The 21,842-nt window shown below is 41.9% G+C and overlaps 1 protein-coding gene across 1 annotated transcript in view; it reads left to right on the top strand.

The window, feature by feature from the left end:
* LOC126416147 (glycosylphosphatidylinositol anchor attachment 1 protein) overlaps positions 1–21,842 on the top strand; it is an 82,533-nt gene that overhangs the window by 20,754 nt on the left and 39,937 nt on the right. Inside the window, exon 7 of the mRNA XM_050083695.1 lies at positions 645–725. Coding sequence (XP_049939652.1) covers positions 645–725 — 81 coding nt within the window. The remainder of the gene's footprint in view (positions 1–644; positions 726–21,842) is intronic.

The raw sequence follows: 21,842 nt of genomic DNA, 5'->3' as shown, positions 1-21,842 counted from the left end.
CTAGGACACTGGACTCGCATTCGGAAGGACAACAGTTCAATCCCGCATCCGGCCATCCTGATTTAGGTTTTCTGTGATTTCCCTAAATTGCTCCAAGCAAATGCCGGGATGGTTCCTTTGAAAGGGCACGGCCGATTTCCTTCCCCTTCCTTCCCTAATCTGATGAGACCGATGACCTCGCTGTCTGGTCTCCTCCCCCAAACAACCCAACCACTCGTAACAATGAGTACAGCTTAAGCACTCATCACAGTTGGCTTCCTGCAACATTTGGTGTCTCTCTGTAAAGGTTTTCTTGAGTTTCAAGCAAAATTTAATGCAGACAACATTGCTCCTCCAACTCTGTCATCTCGAAATTCACAACCTGTGTTACAACATTTTAGTCAGTACAGCAATGACCAACAACTAACAGAAATAGAACAATTAAACTTTTGGCAGTAAAACATTAAATGCAGGCTTTGTAAGGATGTCAACTGCATTTTGCTCCAACACACCATTGGTGCAAAATTTACGAATGTTCCAGAATTTTTTGAACAGGCCTTGTACTAGAATGGAAGCAGTGTTTACCGAACTAAATACCCAGAGAAAAGTGAAATATGGAATATTAAATCTGTATTGTTTCCTGACATTCTGTTTTTGTGCTTTAGGTTTGGCATTGATGCTGTGACCATTGAAGGATTTCCAAAGACTGATAAAGGGAGTTCATCAGATTTCTACCAGATGGGAAGGTTGGTAAATACATATTTTTATGTTCCAGTCAAGAAATGTTAGTCATCATAGAAAATGTTATTTGTCAATTCTGCATTTTATTCGAAGTTTTTTTGTACAAATTAACTTATTTTTCTACTTTTTTATATTTCTCCTAATTTACATGCTCTTTCTTACATGCTCTTTCTTTTGACTGTTGTTGTATTCTATGAGAGGGATCTGAAAAGCTAAAAAATATGTCTCCCTACAGGACATTAACTGTCTTCTAATTTTTTTTGGAAAAGGGACTGTGCTTAGGGATGGTTGAGCATATCTGCAAGTAGGAGATACCAATTTGGTCAACATTTGAATTCCAGAAGGGTTTCTCCAATGACCATGACATTAGCATTTCACCATGTGTGCTTTAAAATATCTGAAGAACAAAATTTGACCTACCAGACTTTTTGTAAGCTGTTTAACAAATTCTACAGTGCAAATTAAAAGTTTCTACAGTGTTGCACAATTCATCACATTTGTTTAGGTATTGCAACTGTGTCACAGAAATTAACTGCAGTTAGAGATATAATAAGAGTGAGATTTGTCATCACAGAGAGCTTTACTTACGAACATGAAGAGCCCACATTCACAAATGAGTCAAGAAACATATTGCTTCATGTAACAAGCATCTTGAATCAGTATGACGAAACTAAAATTAGAGAAATTTGTACTCGCACTCAAGAGTTAATCAATATCACTAAGGTTTCAAATTTTGGCTCCAATGCCCAGTACCATAGTTAGCGCAAAGTCTTACTAAGAGTAGCACAATTGTATGTTGCTCCTGAGACAAGGTTTAATAAATGTAATAAATACCCAAGTAAATATATTTATCACCAGAATTAATTAGCGGGGAGCGTGTGCGTGCGTGCGTGCGTGCGTGCGTGCGTGCGTGCGTGTGTGTGTGTGTGTGTGTGTGTGTGTGTAATTGTAAGAGTCTTTTTGTTGTGCGTATCTGCGACTCAGCATCTCCGCTATATGGTGCCACTCGAAGGCAGAACGAAAACTTATCTTGGAGAAGTCAAGGCAAAGGCAGAAGCCGGAAAGTGACAGTTCATACAAGACCCACTTCTCGAGCTTCGACCCGGAGTCACCTCCTGCTACCCAGGATTTCACATCCCGGGGACCAATAGCTGGAAAAGTAGCACTTACTCCAAAACGCCAGCCAGCCAGCTGTAACATTTAACAAGCGCATAGAACAGGTCTGCAGGGACAATGTAAACAACCACCAAAAGATATTAAATAACAGGTTAAATTATTCACTAATAAAATGGGAGAGTGCCTTTGCCCCATTACGAATGAACTACACAGGCAAGGTACAACCAACAGCACAGATCTTATCAATAACCTTAAGGAGAATTGCCTGCTACTAAGATATTTAGAAATAGCTTACAATTACTAGCAAGGCCAGCGGGCACTCCAATCTTAGTCACAATTTAATTACGTGATCTCTTATGCCCCACTGTTCAGTGAAAACTGTAATGAGCACAATTCTGAAGATTTCATTATAAGCTTTACTGGGGTGCTAAGGCTACCAAGCACTCAGATGCAGTATATTTGATAAACAGATTACGGCCATGCAGCTGATTACGTATTACATCAAACAACAATTTCCCACTAGCTGCAAGAGGCATGCTTGTGCATTATATTAATATTTAACACCTGTCTTAAACACCATGAACTCTTCATAGGCACACCTTTACTTCCATGGTAACACCCATGTGCTTACAGTTACCAGAAGTGAGGTAGCAGCCCTAAACACCTTCGCACACATGTCCTAAGTACAATGTCACTTAACTTTTTGCTGGACGTCCGATATGGCTTGTGTCGGGTACAGCAGGCAGCAATAAGGCAATGGACAACCGTAGACAGCCGTGTCCGGAACTAGCAGCAAGCAACTCAAGGCAGCAACAAGCCTCCTCACAGGCGACAGGAAAGGCTCTCCACCAAGCCGCCCCGTACACTTGGTCGGTTCCCGCTCCACTACAAGTGCACTTCGGCCTCAGGTAACACTGAACACCAACTGTCCATGTCCTTGGCGAGAACTTCCAGTTAACTCCTCTGGCAAAGATAAGGCAACCAAGACTCAGTACGCACCACAAGCAAAGATAAGAGCGCAAAGGCAAGGTCCTTGGAAATACGCTAGCGCACCAGCAAAACGCCATGGCTGGCCAATCATGTGGTCTACAAGCTAAGCTGCAACCACTGTGCTGCATTCTATGTAGGCCTGACAACCAACAAGTTGTCCGCCCGCATGAATGGCCACAGGCAAACTGCAGCCAGGAACAAGTGGATCACCGTGTTGATGAACATGCTGCCAACCATGATGTCCTTCATTTCAATGACTGCTTCACAACCTTTGCCATATGGATCCAACCCACCAACACCAGCTTTTCTGAACTGTGCAGGTGGGAACTTTCCCTGCAATACATCCTATGTTCCTGTAACCCTCCTGGCCTCAACCTTCGTTAGTCACTGTCCTCACCTATCCAGCCCCTTCCTTGTTCCCATTCCAGCACTACACAGGCATCATTCCACCACCACACCCAGTTCTTTTGTTTCTCTCCTTTTTCACTGCCTTCCCCGTGGCTCCCCTCTCCCCACCTCTCCCCTGCCATTGTCAAACCTGCAGCACTTCGCTGTCTGCCACCCCCACCATACTATCCCCCCTGCTCCCGCCCCAGGCTGCTCTTTACCCCCACTCAGTCGCCATTCCCATCATGCACTGGTGCTGCTGCTCGCAGTGTGGTTTCAGTTGCCTGAGACTGCAGTCGTGTGTGTGTGTGTGTGTGTGTGTGTGTGTGTGTGTGTGTGTGTGTGTGTGTGTAATTGTGAGAGTCCTTTTTTGTGCCTATCTGCGACTCAGCATCTCCGCTATATGGTGAGTAGCAACATTCCTTCTCGTAATATTGATTTTTGCTAAATTCATTTTTAGTATTCTTAAACAAATTCATGATCAGCATGCTTGCAATGAATTGTATTTAAGTTAGTAAGCTACATAGGGTGCAAGTAGTCTAATGAAATTTAAAAAGAGGCCATTCATAGTTAAATTAGTGACTCACTGACATAGGTACTTTACTGACCAACTATTAATCACGAACTTGTGTATTGACTGTACTCAGTGATTGTTGAACGAGAACTGACTGACTGTAAGTTAGTAATTGCGCACTTCGAACACTAGGTGAGAACTGGACATGGCTTTGTGCATGAGTGTGTTTAAAGACCTATGCAGGATAGAAATTACAAAATGTTAAAATATAACACTGCTACACACTAGACAGATACACTGTTTTAATTGACTGTTGTGTGGATATCCTTGAACTGCTACAAGTATTGGTTCTGGTCTATGGAAATTTTGGCACACATGGGGATCTGCTAAAGCCTGCCAAGAATTTTCTGGAAACCTAATTGTCTAATTAAAATGTATCACAACCTAACTTGTTATTATAGGAAAGTTATACATTTTTGGAATCTGAAAATTTAGAGCTACAAGACAATAAAACCAAAATTTTAAAAGGATGCATTTTATAATTCGAACATTCTAGAAATGAATGATTTTGAATTTACTGAGTTTTTAGGAAAGACAAGATGTATGTTAGAAAGACAGGGTGAGGGTATTTCAATGAGGTATGTTGATCGTAAAACAAACCGTTATTAAAAGGGTACAATTTTGAGGTCCACTTGGTTTTAATGGATTATAAATTTAGAATACTTTTTAAGTAGGATGTTTCTATCTGAAATATTTACGCTGCTGTTATGACCTGACTGTAAATTACTTACTGAATACTAAAGATCTGAAATATACAACTTATGAAAGAACTGTAATGTTTCATTTATTCGCAGTGCCATGTTTTATGAATGGAATAAAAGAAGAAAAGTTGAAGTGGGATTATAGCAGTTGGAGGTGTTCCACCTTACAACATTTCACACCATGGTTCAGAACTACATTAAGCCATAGGTCCCCCGTAGCAAGCTGTGCAGGTTGGCTATGAGGTCAGAGAAGGTGAAATAAAACCTTCTCTGGTAAGCACTACAGTGTTGGAAGCAAACTTTGGGTTGAGGACAGCTTTACTTCTCAATAAATTGTCACATGGCTCAGAAAATTGCATAGTAGGACCTATCATCATTGATAAAACACATCATGGGGAAAGAAAATACATAAAACTGAATGTTCAAAATATCTTCCTATTTTTATTTATTAGCATAGAAATTGGAAATCACATATTATAGATCTTTGGAAATGGTCGACTCAGTGATGTTTGATCTAGATGTAAATCATTAATTTTTTTGTATAATTGCATAAATAAGTTTGGTTATTGTGCATACTGCCATTCTGTAATGTTGCAATGCTATATTAGGGATTGCTGTGTGGAGGTAATTAAACACTTATACGGAAAGAATTCATTGCACAGAAACTGGTACCCTAACGTGTGAATCTTATGTACACAACTATTTCAACCCTAACCTTTTTACTTCTCTCCTTTTCTGCTGCTCCCCCTCTCTCCGTGTAACGTCCCGCCTGCACCTTGCTGCTCTCCCCTCTCTCCATCTCGTCCCTGCATGCTCCCACTAGCGATACTTTACCACCCCCACCCCTACCCTGCTATCCCTTCCCCTCACCACCCCAGCCACCTTGTTACCCCCACCCGGTTACCACTCCCATCATCTGCTGCTGCTCGTAGTCTGTCTTCAGCTGTCAGATGCTGTGGTCGTGTGTGTGTGTGTGTGTGTGTGTGTGTGTGTGTGTGTGTGTGTGTGTGTTGGGGGGGGGGGGGGGGTGTTTTTCCCATCAAAGGCCATGTTGGAGTTGGCTTAAAGCTCATTTTGTGACAGTCTTTTTGTGGTACTTATCTGTGTCTCAGCATCTCCACTATATGATGAGTAGCAACTATTCTTTTCATAATATAATTTCAACCCTAAGATTGTCCAATTGGAGGTAGCATGCCATTGCCTTCCTCCAGCCATAGAACTGAAGTGACTTACAGTACCTCTTGTAGTGGGGGAGACACAGTTTACTGTGGACTTTGAAGTATGGCACAACTCTGCATTTTTCACATTAACAGACATTACCAGGTGTTAAACGAATGATAGGTGACATACAAAAGTCCTAGGATTCCCCGGGGACCGAGCCCCATTCCTTTAGATCCATATAGTATGACACTTAATTATTGAGCCACACTCCTGGAAAGAACCAGTCACAATTTGAAAATGCTAGCAGCATTCAGAAACATGACACTAATAACAAAAATTAGTACCCAGAACTTGACCTTGACATTACCCTGCATAAAAAGGAGAAAAGTATGCTGTAATTAAAATAATCAGCCACCCTACTTATTGCTTTAAAGTACTGAATAACAACAAAAAAACTGTTTAAAAAACAAATTGAAATCATTGCTGCTTTGACAACTCTTTCTGTTGCATAGACTAATTCATAAACAACATTTATAAAATTTGTGTAGCTACTGATGTGTTCCACACCATAACACATTGTTACAAATATAATCCACGGAACATGCAAGTAATTGGCTAAATGATTGAATAAGTAATAAATGGGATGAATAAGGGCACTTCAGAATAAGATAATCTCTATGGCTGTTAGTGGTGCTCATATTAGGTCAGATACTGCAGTAAAGTAACTGTGGTACATATTCACTTCAATTAACATTTCCTGTGAATGGTCTAAGTACTACAGACATGCTTTATGGATGTATCTGCTATAAATTGACTTTTTTTTTTCTTTTTTGTTTGTATTGAAAAATGGGGACAGCACAGCCGAGTTCCTGGAGTAAATCATGGAGTAAATGCAGAATGATTTTTTTTGCTGGAGATGAACTGTTGTCTGGATATCCTTATACTGCTACAAATATTGGTTATATTCTATGGAAGTTTTGGCACACATTTGGATCTACAAAAGCCTGCCAAGAATTTTCTGGAAAGTCTAATTTTAATTGAAATATATCATAACCTAACTTGTTATTCTAGAAAAGTTATATGTTAGTCAGTCATTCCTTCTATAGCCAGCCTTTCATTCTTTCACCTACCCACTCATCACATTTGGTAAATCCCATCATGAAGGAGAGGGAGCCTTTACTTATGTGGAATGAGGTAAATTTAAACTTTAGCTGGTGGAAGCAACAACAGGAGGTCACTTCAGTGAAGCATGTAGGCAAATTACAATACCCACATATAAGGTATCTCAAGTTTATTATCAGCAGAAAGGAACTCCGAACAACAACACAATCAAAGAACAATTATAGTTCACCATCCACACATTCCAAAGAGTACCTATTGCACTTGGGTTGGGAAGATACCTATTCACACACAGCCCTCCCCCTAAAGTGCGGAGCACTGGGAACTTAGGGTACTTGAACTTGACAACTCATTCAGTTCTTGTGCAAACCATCTTCAGCTGAGATAAGTGGCGTGGGTTCTGCAGACTAGGATCTCTCCACCCCCTCCCCATATTGTTTACCTCTTCGCCTGAAGCTGAAGCTGGAGCTGGAGCTGGAGCTGGAGCTGGAATTACCCACACTGGTCTCAGCCTTTTTGCTGATGCTTTGCTGACTTTCCTGTGTTGCAGAATTACAAGTCTGTGTTTATTTGGTAGGGTCCCATATATGGCAGCTCAAGAGGCATCCTCAGAGAATTGGTGTGCAGCATAACATGTGAGCAATCTATTAGTGCCTTATACAAGAAAACAAGGTGTGGACCGTGATGTGCAGGCGGTGCTTGTGGCATCTTTGCACGTGATCCCGAATCCTCTGTGCTAACAAGGGTAAATCCATTTGGTTGGGGTGTAGAGGTGTGAAGCTCTGTTGGGATTCTTAATAGCTCTCCCTTTACCATTTTACCATGTCAGCTACTGAGGCACAGATATCAGTCTTTTAAGCTGTCCATAACTCCAACAGTACAACAGGGAGTGCTTCGGTCCAACTTTATTGGTTGTACACAAGGGCTACTTTCAACATACAATGCCAACCCATTGCTGTCTGAGTGGTAATTAGTTATGTGGTGGTGGTGGAATCTGCACAGTTTGGCCAGCTTGCTGAACATGGTGGATTCGAACTGCCTGCCCTGGTCTGTCTTTAATGTGAAGCGGACAGTAAAGTGCACCAACCAGTGTGTGACAAATGCCTTTGCAACCATCTCAGCTGATATGTCTGGTAGTGGTACAGCATCTGTCCATCTTGTGCATCTATCAATGAAGGTGGAAAGTATCTGTAACCATCAGAGGGTAACGGGAGTCCCATGATATCAAGGTTTGTATGTCCAGATCTTACTGGTAGACCTGAAAAATACCCAACCTCGTTGACAGTGGTGTTCATCCCTGGGTGTGCCTGATTGGGCTCACTGTTGAAAACTATCTTGCGAAGTTGGGGTGCGATGTAGGCCCTTGGCACCTACCGAGAAATGTCACACCATACCTTTTACTGAAACCTGGTACCTCATCCTGCTGGAATTGTGGACTTGAAGACGACCCATCTGTAAGTCTTGCAGCTGATGATCTACCATTTGTGCCCAGGTGAGGTCATCATACTTCAGGATCACAACCACACCATATGCACTAAATTTTCAGCACTTTGATATGTTGAATATATGTCACAAACTGGCTAACAATGAATTATCAAGGGGAGCACTTATCACTTGCATTCTGAATGTGGGTACAATTGGCTTGTGGTCTGTGTAAATCACCACTGCATTGGCTTTTATAGGAGGGCAAAAGTGCTTCACGCTCTCACTTAGTGGTGGTGTGTGGGGTGGTGGGAGAAACTTGTTGTTGTTGTTGTTGTTGTTGTTCTTGTTGTTGTGGTCTTCAGTCCTGAGACTGGTTTGATGCAGCTCTCCATGCTACTGTATCCTGTGCAAGCTTCTTCATCTCCCAGTACCTACTGCAACCTACGTCCTTCTGAATCTGCTTAGTGTATTCATCTCTTGGTCTCCCTCTACGATTTTTACCCTCCACGCTGCCCTCCAATACTAAATTGGTGATCCCTTGATGCCTCAGAACATGTCCTACCAACCGATCCCTTCTTCTGGTCAAGCTGTCCCACAAACTTCTCTTCTCCCCAATCCTATTCAATACTTCCTCATTAGGTATGTGATCTACCCATCTAATCTTCAGCATTCTTCTGTAACACCACATTTCGAAAGCTTCTATTCTCTTCTTGTCCAAACTATTTATTGTCCATGTTTCACTACCATACATGGCTACACTCCATACAAATACTTTCAGAAATGACTTCCTGACACTTAAATCTCTACTCGATGTTAACAAATTTCTCTTCTTCAGAAACGCTTTCCTTGCCATTGCCAGTCTACATTTTATATCCTCTCTACTTCTAGCATCATCAGTTATTTTGCTCCCCAAATAGTGAAACTCCTTTACTACTTTAAGTGTCTCATTCCCTAATCTAATTCCCTCAGCATCACCCGACTTAATTCGACTACATTCCATTATCCTCGTTTTGCTTTTGTTGATGTTCATCTTATATCCTCCTTTCAAGACGCTATCCATTCCATTCAACTTTTCTTCCAAGTCCTTTGCTGTCTCTGACATAATTACAATGTCATCGGCGAACCTCAAAGTTTTTATTTCTTCTCCATGGATTTTAATACCTACTCCGAATTTTTCTTTTGTTTCCTTTACTGCTTGCTCAATATACAGATTGAATAACATCGGGGAGAGGCTACAACCCTGTCTTACTCCCTTCCCAACCACTGCTTCCCTTTCATGTCCCTCGACTCTTATAACTGCCATCTGGTTTCTGTACAAATTGTAAATAGCCTTTCGCTCCCTGTATTTTACCCCTGCCACCTTTAGAATTTGAAAGAGAGTATTCCAGTCAACATTGTCAAAAGCTTTCTCTAAGTCTACAAATGCTAGAAACGTAGGTTTGCCTTTCCTTAATCTTTCTTCTAAGATAAGTCGTAAGGTCAGTATTGCCTCACGTGTTCCAGTATTTCTACGGAATCCAAACTGATCTTCCCCGAGGTCGACTTCTACCAGTTTTTCCATTCGTCTGTAAAGAATTCGTGTTAGTATTTTGCAGCTGTGGCTTATTAAACTGATTGTTGGGTAATTTTCACATCTGTCAACACCTGCTATCTTTGGGATTGGAACTATTATATTCTTCTTGAAGTTTGAGGGTATTTGGCCTGTTTCATACATCTTGCTCACCAGATGGTAGAGTTTTGTCCGGACTGGCTCTCCCAAGGCCATCAGTAGTTCCAATGGAATGTTGTCTACTCCGGGGGCCTTGTTTCGACTCAGATCTTTCAGTGCTTTGTCAAACTCTTCACGCAGTATCGTATCTCCCATTTCATCTTCATCTACATCCACTTCCATTTCCATAATACTGTCCTCAAGTACATCGCCCTTGTATAGACCCTCTATATACTCCTTCCACCTTTCTGCTTTCCCTTGTTTGCTTAGAACTGGGTTTCCATCTGAGCTCTTGATGTTCATACAAGTGGTTCTCTTATCTCCAAAGGTCTCTTTAATTTTCCTGTAGGCAGTATTTATCTTACCCCTAGTGAGATAAGCCTCTACATCTTTACATTTGTCCTCTAGCCATCCCTGCTTAGCCATTTTGCACTTCCTGTCGATCTCATTTTTGAGACGTTTGTATTCCTTTTTGCCTGCTTCATTTACTGCATTTTTATATTTTCTCCTTTCATCAATTAAATTCAATATTTCTTCTGTCACCCAAGGATTTCTACTAGCCCTCGTCTTTGTACGTACTTGATCCTGTGCTGCCTCCACTATTTCATCCCTCAAAGCTACCCATTCTTCTTCTACTGTATTTCTTTCCCCCATTCCTGTCAATTGTTCCCTTATGCTCTCTCTGAAACTCTGTACAACCTCTGGTTCTTTCAGATTATCCAGGTTTCATCTCCTTAAGTTCCCACCTTTTTGCAGTTTCTTCAGTTTTAATCTACAGGTCATAACCAATAGATTATGGTCAGTCCACATCTGCCCCTGGAAATGTCTTACAATTTAAAACCTGGCTCCTAAATCTCTGTCTTACCATTATATAATCTATCTGACACCTTTTTGTATCTCCAGGGTTCTTCCATGTATACAACCTTCTTTCATGATTCTTAAACCAAGTGTTAGCTATGATTAAGTTGTGCTCTGTGCAAAATTCTATCAGACGGCTTCCTCTTTCATTTCTTAGCCCCAATCCATATTCACCTACTACGTTTCCTTCTCTCTCTTTTCCTACTACCGAATTCCAGTCACCCATGACTGTTAAATTTTCGTTACCCTTCACTATCTGAATAATTTCTTTTATTTCATCATACATTGAATCAATTTCTTCGTCATATGCAGAGCTAGTTGGCATATAAACTTGTACTATTGTAGTAGGCGTTGGATTCGTGTCTATCTTAGCCACAGTAATGCGTTCACTATGCTGTTTGTAGTAGCTTACCCGTACTCCTATTTTTTTATTCATTATTAAACCTACTCCTACATTACCCCTATTTGATTTTGTATTTATAACCCTGTATTCACCTGACCAAAAGTCTTGTTCCTCCTGCCACCGAACTGCACTAATTCCTACTATATCTAACTTTAACCTATCCATCTCCCTTTTTAAATTTTTTAACCTACCTGCCCGATTAAGGGATCTGACATTCCACACTCCGATCCGTAGAACGCCAGTTTTCTTTCTCCTGATGACAACGTCCTCTTGAGCAGTCCCCGCCCGGAGATCCGAATGGGGGACTATTTTACCTCCGGAATATTTTACCCAAGAGGACGCCATCATCATCTAATCGTACAGTAAAGCTGCATGCCCTAGGGAAAAATTATGGCCGTAGTTTCCCCTTGCTTTCAGCCGTTCGCAGTGCCAGCACAGCAAGGCCGTTTTGGTTATTGTTACAAGGCCAGATCAGTCAATCATCCAGACTGTTGCCCTTGCAACTACTGAAAAGGCTGCTGCCCCTTTTCAGGATCCACAAGTTTGTCTGGCCTCTCAACAGATACCCTTCCGTTGTGGTTGCACCTACGGTACGGCTATCTGTATCGCTGAGGCACGCAAGCCTCCCCACCAACGGCAAGGTCCATGGTTCATGGGGGGAGGGGGAGAAACTTACGGCTGCTAAAGATAGTCTACTTTCTGGTGTACCACAGCCCCGATTGCAGTCTGACTAGCATGAACTACCACAGCTAATGGTGCGGGTGATACTGGGTGGGCAAGTGATGCCGCTTGCTCAAGGCTGGAGATGGATGAGGCCTTCCATGCTTTGCAGAACAGACACTTCCCGTTAGTGCAGTGGCCAGCAAGAGTGTCCATAAGAGGTGAATGAATAGCCGTTGTTGCTTATAAATGGCAGGAATAAAAACTCACGGTGGCTAACAAACATTGTAGTTGTCGGTAATTCCCCAGGCGTGGCAGCTCTCACAAAAGAAACCAACTTTTCCAACAGTGGGCTGATTCCATCACGTGAAACTCTACACCCGAGAAATGTCACTTCACTTTTACCTACCATGCATTTATCTTCGTTCACTACCATACTGTAGTCTTGGAGCCTTTGCCATACCTCAGCCGCATGCCTGAGATGTGATTATGCATCAGTAGAGTATATCAGAATTTTGTCAAGATACATAAAACAAAATTGCAATCCCAGAAGCACTTCATTAATGAACTTTTGCTAGGTCTGAACCACATTTCTATGTCCAAAAGGCATGCACAAGAACTTGAGCAGACCGAAAGCTGTGATCATTGCTGTCTTGGGAACATCCAAAGGTGCTGCAGGGGTTATGGGCCTTGTGGCAATCCAGGACTGTAGAAACAGGTGCACCAGCCAAAGCATATGTGAATTCTTTAATATGTGGAATAGGATATTTGTGTGCGATGGTCCTGGTGTTTAATACTTGGTTATCCCTGCAAAGTTGCCATATACCTTCTTTTTCCTGACCAAATGTAGTGGATAGGCCCAGGCACTGTTCGAAAACTGTATGATACTGGAATGCAACATCTCTTCAAAAGCTCTTTTAATTTCCAATATTTAACCTGGCACAGTTCTACAGATGCACCGAGCAACCGGCAGCTCTGGGATTGTATGTATGCAGTGTAAGGTCTTGGGGTACATGCTTTTCATGTATATTGCTGACCCGACATATCCTACCATCTACAGAACTGCTTAAAATCTCACTGACTTTGCTGCTGCTGGATCCACTTACTAGTTAGTCCTTAGACAAATGCACCGATAGTGCAAAGTGTGCAAGGAAATATGCTCTCAAGATAAGCGGGGAAATGTCTGCCACTACAAATGTCCACTTGAAATGAGTAGCAAGACCAATACCAGTTACCAGCTCCTTGCAGCCCATTGCCCCCATACTAGGATTACTGATGGCTAGCAGCTGCTCCAATGCTGCCATGTCCGTGTGTGCAAATTTGGCGGAGTACTGACTTCCAAATCAGTGTCCACCGCAAATGCTAAACCAGATTCTCTGTCGACAATGTGCAGTCACTGTGATGTTCCCACACGTTTCTGTTGAACCCCCAATTGACTTGTGAGGACTTTTCATACTGTAATCTTCAAGGGTATATTAATATTGCACTATGTTCTGGGAACTACTGCTAGTCTGTGTTTCGTATGCTGTTGGTGACGTTTGGAGGTACCGAGGTCCATGGCGCCCGTTGCGGACCACTCTTGCCATTTGGGTGATTGCACAGCGTTGTGCGTTTTGTAGCCCATGGACCAAACCATCTGTGATACCAACAGATGGTGAATATGATGTTTTGAACTCTGGTGCTGTCCTGAGCTGGTGTATTAGCAGACCTTCATGGCCACAGCCGTCCAGAGCTCCGATGGCTGCAGTTGGTCAGATACCTTTTCTAGGTAAATCTTAATGAGCTCCAGTCCTTCTCAGTGTCTGTTGAATTACGCGGTCACACTTTGTGTTCTTCTGATGCCTGACTGTTAACGTGCAGCATCAGTATTCACTGGTACTATAGCCACTACAACTGTTGAGTCTGACTTGCTGTGTGCGTGATCAGCTACCTGCAGCACTTTATCCGAGGGCTGCCCCTTATGCGCTATCAATGTTAACTGCACCTGTGGAGGGAGCTGCTGTCTTCAGGAGTAGCAACTCTTCGCAGACGACTCTTAATTTCCATCAAAGCCTATAAGTGTTTCCAGAATTCCAATAGTGTTCTGTCATCTCTTCAACTGTCATACAGGACCACTTAAGCTTTTGTTCGGATGATGTGGTGTAACGAATGATTGACACCGTCTTGAGAACACAGTAGATCCATTGATGTGGAGGTTGCAGGATAATATCTGTAACTGTGACGGTTCCTCTACGGGCTAAATAACTGACTGCCAATGTAAATTTCTCCTGATTCTCCATGATCTGGTGAGCAAAATTCTTTCTAAAATCATGAACCAAATCTCGGACTGCACAGACAAAAATGGTGGAGACCTTGTCTGTAACTGCAACACGGATGACACTAATGAGACAGCTGTCACATGGCATGCATTGCATGAATGTGTTCGTGGCATTGAAGATATCATCAGAGCTGTTAAGTTCACTGTACCTGAGCTGTCATCATTCCTTGGCATAGAAACTTCCAGAACTCCAATATCCTCAGCAGTCACAAGCAGAAATTTTGCCATATCTTCCACGATTGTGAAAAAATAATGCAAAATGCAACTGTTCTTATTGTTCATGAGCTGTTTTCATCTCAGGGTCATCAGTTATGTATGCAAATTACAATACACACATATAAGATATCTTGACTGTGTTATCAACAGAAAGGAGCTCGGAGCAACATCAGATATCACCAGAGCTGTTAAGTTCGCTGTACCTGAGCTGCCATCATTCCTTGGCGTAGAAACTTCCAGAACTCCTATATCCTCACCAGTCATCATCAGCAATTTTGCCACATCTTCCACGACTGTGTAAAAATACAGTAAAATGCAACTGTTCTTATCGTTCATGAACTATTTTCATCTCAGGGTCATCAGTTATGTATGCAAATTACAATACACACATATAAGTAATTTCGTGTTTTAGTTACTGTAATCGTAAATTAAGGCAGGTTATAGTGCAGTCGTTAGGCATTTGTTTTGTTTTGGTACGTCAGTGACACTTATCTGTCTAGTAGGCTCTCAGAGACCAGTGTGGCCTGAGCTCCCAGTTGGTGCACATCGACAGCGCAGAAAGATACGTATATAGCTTCTTTTCTGTGTTTACTTCGTAGATTCTTACTTAAATTGCGTCTGAGTTTCGTATAGGAGGTGTAATTTCGAGTCTTAGTCACTGTAATCGTAAATTCAGGCAGATTGTAGCACAGTCATTAGGCATTTGTACAAGTTAGTTCATACATTCTTTGCGTGTTTCCCTTGCGTTATCTAGGCACGGACCCGTGTTTCAGTAACTGTTGTTCAACATCGATTAGAATGGACAGGGACTATGATTGCTGTGTTCGGATGAGGGCTGAGTTGGCATCCCTTCGCTCACAGCTGCAGGTGGCGCTGACTTCGGTCACGCAGCTTGGGGCTGTTGCCGATGGGCACCACTGTGGGGAGCCGGACTTGGGTATCATGGGGATGTCAACCTCATCCCGTCTATCCTCAGATCGGTCTGCCGCTTTGGTTGACCCGGTTGCTGCCCGCAATGGGGCTGAGCCCTCACCTGTGGTTAATTGTGAGGTCATTTTGAGGCGTGGCAGGCAGTGAAAGACATCCCCGGAGGCTGATCAGAAAGCCTCCCCGGTGTGTCTGACAAACAGATTTCAGGTACTGTCTCTGGCTGAGCCAGATGCAGCTGCCTGCTCTGTTTCAGAGGATGATTCTCAGCCTTCAAGGTCCGGGCAATCACAGAAGGTGGGCTTATTGGTAGTTGGGAGCTCCAATGTTAGGCGTGTAATGGGGCCCCTTAGGGATATGGCGGCTAAGGAGGGGAAGAAATCGAGTGTGCACTCCGTGTGCATTCCGGGTGGAGTCATTCCTGATGTGGAAAGGGTCCTTCCGGATGCCAGGAAGAGCACAGGGTGCAATCAGCTGCAGGTGGTGGCACATGTTGGCACTAATGACGTGTGTTGCTTTGCAGCTGAGGAAATTCTCTTTGGATTCCAGCGGCTATCTGATTTGGTGAAGGCTGCCAGTCTTGCTTATGAGATGAAGACTGAGCTCAACATCTGCAGCATCGTTGACAGAACCGACTGCGGACCTTTGGTGCAGAGCCGGGTGGAGGGTCTGAATCAGAGGCTCAGATGGTTTTGCGACCGTGATGGCTGCAGATTCCTTGACTTGCGCCATAGGGTGGTGGGGTTTTGGGTTCTGCGGAATAGGTCAGGAGTTCACTACACTCAGCTGGCAGCTACACGGGTAGCGAAGGCTGTGTGGTGTGTACTGGGCGGTTTTTTTAGGTTAAAAGGCCTCGGGAAAGTACGCGTTGGGCTGCAACCTCAAAGGGTGCATGGCAAATACAGGACGTGCTTGGATCAAGGAACAGTTGGAATTGTAGTTGTAAATTGTTGTAGTTTTGCTGGGAAAGTCCCTGAGCTTCAAGCGCTAATAGAAAGCACAGAAGCTGAAATCGTTATAGGTACAGAAAGCTGGCTAAAGCCTGAAATACGTTCTGCAGAAATTTTTATGAAGTCTCAGACGGTGTTCAGGAAAGATAGATTAGGAAGAATTGGTGGTGGAGTGTTTGTGTCTGTCAGTAGTGGTTTATCTTGTAGTGAAGTCGAAGTAGACACTCCGTGCGAATTGGTATGGGTGGAGGTTATACTTAACAGCCGAACTAAGTTAATAATTGGTTCCTTCTACCGACCCCCAGACTCCGATGATATAGTTGCTGAACAGTTCAGAGAAAATTTGAGTCTCATAACAAATAAATACCCCACTCATACGGTTATAGTTGGTGGGGACTTCAACCTTCCCTCGATATGTTGGCAAAAATACTTGTTCAAAACCGGTGGTAGGCAGAAAACATCTTCCGAGATTGTCCTAAATGCTTTCTCCGAAAATTATTTCAAGCAGTTAGTCCACGAACCCATGCAAATTGTAAATGGTTGCGAAAACACACTTGACCTCTTAGCCACAAACAATCCAGAGCTAATAGAGAGCATCATGACTGATTCAGGGATTAGTGATCTCAAGGTCGTTGTAGCTAGGCTCAATACCGTTTCTTCCAAATCCACCAGAAACAAACGCAAAATAATTTTATTTAAAAAGCGGAAAAAATGTCACTAGAAGCCTTCTTAAGAGACAATCTACATTCCTTCCGAACTGACTGCTCAAATGTAGACGAGATGTGGCTCAAATTCAAAGATATAGTAGCAACAGCAATTGAGAGATTCATACCTCATAAATTGGTAAGAGATGGAACTGATCCCCCATTGTACACAAAACAGGTCCGAACACTGTTGCAGAGGCAATGGAAAAAGCATGCGAAGTTCAGAACAACGCGAAATCCCGAAGATTGGCTAAAATTTACAGGTGCGCGAAATTTGGCACTGACTTCAATGCGAGATGCCTTTAATAGGTTCCACAACGAAACATTGTCTCGAAATTTGGTAGAAAATCCGAAGAAATTCTGGTCGTATGTAAAGTACACAAGTGGCAAGACGCAGTCAATACCTTCGCTGCGCAGGGCCGATGGTACTGTTACCGACGACTGTGCCGCTAAAGCGGAGTTATTGAACGCAGTTTTCAGAAATTGCTTCACCAGGGAAGACAAATGGAATATTCCAGAATTAGAAACACGAACAGCTGCTGGCATGAGTTTCTTAGAAGTAGATACCTTAGGGATTGCGAAGCAACTCAAATCGCTTGATACGGGCAAGTCTTCAGCTCCAGATTGTATACCGATTAGGTTCCTTTCAGATTACGCTGATACAATAGCTCCCTACTTAGCAATGATATACAACCACTCGCTCACCGATAGATCTGTACCTACAGATTGGAAAATTGTGCAGGTCGCATCAGTGTTTAAGAAGGGTAGTGGGAGTAATCCATCGAACTACAGACCTATATCATTGACGTCGGTTTGCAGTAGGGTTTTGGAGCATATACTGTATTCAAACATTATGAATCACCTCGAAGGGAACAATCTATTGATACGTAATCAGCATGGTTTCAAAAAACATCATTCTTGTGCAATGCAGCTAGCTCTTTATTCGCATGAAGTAATGGCCGCTATCGACAGGGGATCTCAAGTTGATTCCATATTTCTGGATTTCCGGAAAGCTTTTGACACCGTTCCTCACAAGCGACTTCTAATCAAGCTGCGAACTAAGCACCTGGGTGTTAAAATTACGAACAACTTCAGTTGGAAAGACCACATAGATAACATTGTAGGGAAGTCAAGCCAAAGGTTGCATTTCATTGGCAGGACACTTAGAAGATGCAACAAGTCCACTAAAGAGACAGCTTACACTACACTCGTTCGTCCTCTGTTAGAATATTGCTGCGCGGTGTGGATCCTTACCAGGTGGGATTGACGGAAACATTGAAAGGGTTCAAAAAGGGGCAGCCCATTTTGTATTATCACGTAATAGGGGAGAGAGTGTGGCAGATATGGTACGTGAGTTGGGGTGGAACTCATTACAGCAAATACGTTTTTCGACGCGGTGAGATCTACTTATGAAATTTTAGTCACCAACTTTCTCTTCCGAATGCGAAAATGTTTTGTTGAGCCCAACCTACATAGGTAGGAATGATCATCAAAATAAAATAAGAGAAATCAGAGCTCGAACAGAAAGGTTTAGGTGTTCGTTTTTCCCGTGCGCTGTTCGGGAGTGGATTGGTAGAGAGATAGTATGATTGTGGTTCGATGAACCCTCTGCCAAGCACTTAAATGTGAATTGCAGAGTAATCATGTAGATGTAGATGTAAGATACGTTGACTGCGTTATCAACAGAAAGGAACTTGGAGCAAAATCACAATCAAAGGACAATTACACTGCATCATTCACACATTCCAAAGAGTATCTAATGCATTTCATTTGGGAGATACCTATTCCTACAACTATATGAGTAGCAAATTATCACTTCATAAACTATATTGATAATTACAAGAATTAATGCAGCAAACTCCTGACTGTCAAGGTTATTGTGGATTTGAGACTGAACAGATTGCTGAAAAACATTGAAAATCCCAAATACCTGTGTTTTTTTGTTTATGTTTTTTTCCCCAGTTCCTGTACTTGAAGAAACATGCTTACATATATTTTTAAAGCCCACTTCATTACTTATAATTTACAAAATTACACTTAAAGAACATTGTATTTTGCATCACTTGCTTTGTTTTCACTTTTATGAAACAACCATTCTGTTTTTTCTGCTTCTGATTTTCATTCACTCTTTACCTAGTGGTGGTTCTCAATTTTAGAAGTGTCAGAACATTAGTATAGTCAGATGAATGTTGTCCTGAATACTCTTGTAACAGATCAATAAGTTTCAGTGCATCGGTGTGTGCAACAACAGGTTTCTCAATCACTTCCTCTTTGCTCTCTTTCTCTACTGAACATACTTTGTTCACTGTACCTGCATAACGTAACTGTTCAAATCCTGGTTCATAGATGTCACTATTTAAGTATTTGTGAATGTTTTTATCGGCTGTGTCTTTGCACCCAGAAATTTGTATCCAAAACAAAAATATTAATTCTGATTGTAAAAGAAGACTTCAGGCTTTGTTTTTCTTAAAATCATCGAACTGTGCATGGATAATCCAGAAGCCTGATTATCTGCACTTGGCATAACTGAGGTTTTGCTGGGAACGAGCCACACTGGTACTTCTGTCAACTGTTCAGCTTTTGTTGGCAGCTCGTGGTCTTGTGGTTAGCATTACTGGTTTGGTTCCTACCAGGTCGGGGATTTTCTCTGCTCAAGACTGGGTGTGCGTGCTGTCATCATCATCATCATCAATGTGCGAGTCACTAAAGAGGCATTAAATAAAAGAAAACTTGCATCAGGTGGCCAAACTACCTCCAGACAGATATGCTGTACCCACATTTCATTTCGTTTAGCTACTTTTGCTGTCTAATACTCCAAAGTATTTATGTAACCACACAGAACGCTATCAGCTATTTATGTACCGACAAAGTTGAAACCAATTTAATGTCAACATTAGAATTAAATGACAAATTATAAGAGGAGTTGCGTATTAGATAGTCTTTAATTCTGTCTCTTAATATCTGGGATTTTTCTGTTTCCTGCCTGATTTCTATCAGGTGCCTGTTTTAGGCTTGGCTCCAAATATAAATCTCGATTCTGAACTGCAGATCAGGACCCATAGTTTATATGGAAATTATTTTCACTTCTAATATTATGTTTGTATATTTTACTGTCCATCCTAAATTGACTCTTGTTATTAACAACAAATTCTGTTTGGCAGCAGTGTGCTGGCCCTTGCATGTACGAATCCCTAAGTCCCTGAATAAGTTTTTGCAAGATGTTTTGAAAAATTTAAGATCCAAGAAAACCATGTAAACCCAAAAATCCAATCCCATTAATAAGGGTTTGTTTTCAAATAGACATACCTTGCAAAGCCCTGTTTCTCTACTATGTGAAAGACATTTTTTTCCTTCTTCTAAAATTGTATAGGCTAGGAGACACTTCTTTGTAAAATTGTAATAATTGTAAGAAACTCAGTCTATTAAGATTTTATTATGCAAACCTTTCAAAAATTGAGTCTTAAGTGTACTCTTTTATTGGGAAAACATGCTAGTTTGAGAAACAAGACTTATCATCATCTTCATCATATTTTACATTTTCCAGCTCCTAGCTAGGTCTATTTAGGACATAAGCCTCTCCATCTTTTCCTGTCCTCCCAACATGTTTTTCTCTCCCCTCTGCCCCAGATCTCTCTCTTCATCACACTTCCTTGTACTCCAATGACCCATCTGTCTCCCAATCATCCTCTAGTTCTCTTGCCTGCTATTATCTTTTCATGAGCCTAGCTCATTATGCTGCCAGATCCCATTGTTTTAACACACCCATAGCATCTTAAACTTGTCTTTTCTATGGTCTTTTTTATGGGCTTCTATTTCGCTGCTTCTCTCAGCATATCATACCTTACTCTATTCGTTCTAGTAAGTCCTAGCCTGCTTCTGTGAAATTTATTCTTACAGGCCTATATCCTGCACAGCTGGCATGTGAGTTGCATTTGTGTGTGTGTGTGTGTGTGTGTGTGTGTGTGTGTGTGTGTGTGTGTCATTTTTTGGTGAGGGCCTTATGGGCCAAAAGCTATATTTGTGACAGTCTTTATGTTGTGCCTATTGGCGACTCAGCATCTCCGCTATAAGGTGAGTGGCAGCTTTCCATTTCATAATATTGTTACATTCCATCCTGGATTTTCCATTGTTTGACTTTTCCCATTATAGTTACCCTATTTCTTTGATCTACATTTCTGTGCCTTGTGACGAACTCATTGACAACTAAAACATTGTGGCTGGTGACACTGTGGTTAGGTTAGGTTAGGTTAGGTTAGGTTAGGTTATTCAATACCTCATGATATGTGATGTACATCTTAGCCTCACCTGACTTGCACAATTGGGCCATCTGCAATTATGTTTGTTCAGTTCAGTTGTACAAGCTGGCTGTGGATAACACATCCAGCATAAAAATAGTGACATCCTCCGCTGTTTTGCCAGAAAAAATGGACGTAAGACCAGCAGCTACAAGATCTGCAGATGGAGAATGAGCAGCCAGTATCAATTTCACTCACAAAGGACCTGATTCTGAAGGGTCAGCTGTTTGACTATCCAGCTGCTGAGCCATTTTCTCACTCTTTTCCTTTAACCGCTTGACATAAAGCCTCAAGTTATCTAATTTTTATTGTTTTGACACAAATGTTAAATTCCAAATATACTCGGGCAACTTAAGAAAAGACCTTCAAAAAAATAAAATCCCACTTATATTCATTTCAGCACTGGTAGTTACATGTTCTGCTGATAGAGAGCTTCTGGTACTACATTTGTAGCCTGGTTGTCGTGTTTTGGTTGACATGGTTGCCACTAGATATCGTCTTTACTGTGTGCAGCATTGGATACTCAGTAACAAAATGCTCACTTTCAGGCTCTCTCCTATAGTGGTTGTTTAGTAGTGCTTTCATAAACGGATTACTGTGGTGATCCTGAG

The sequence above is a fragment of the Schistocerca serialis genome, chromosome 8 (genome assembly GCF_023864345.2).
Source record: "Schistocerca serialis cubense isolate TAMUIC-IGC-003099 chromosome 8, iqSchSeri2.2, whole genome shotgun sequence".
Lineage (NCBI taxonomy): Eukaryota > Metazoa > Arthropoda > Insecta > Orthoptera > Acrididae > Schistocerca > Schistocerca serialis.
The sequence above is the reverse complement of the archived record's forward strand: the minus strand, read 5'-3'. Positions and strand labels throughout refer to the sequence as shown.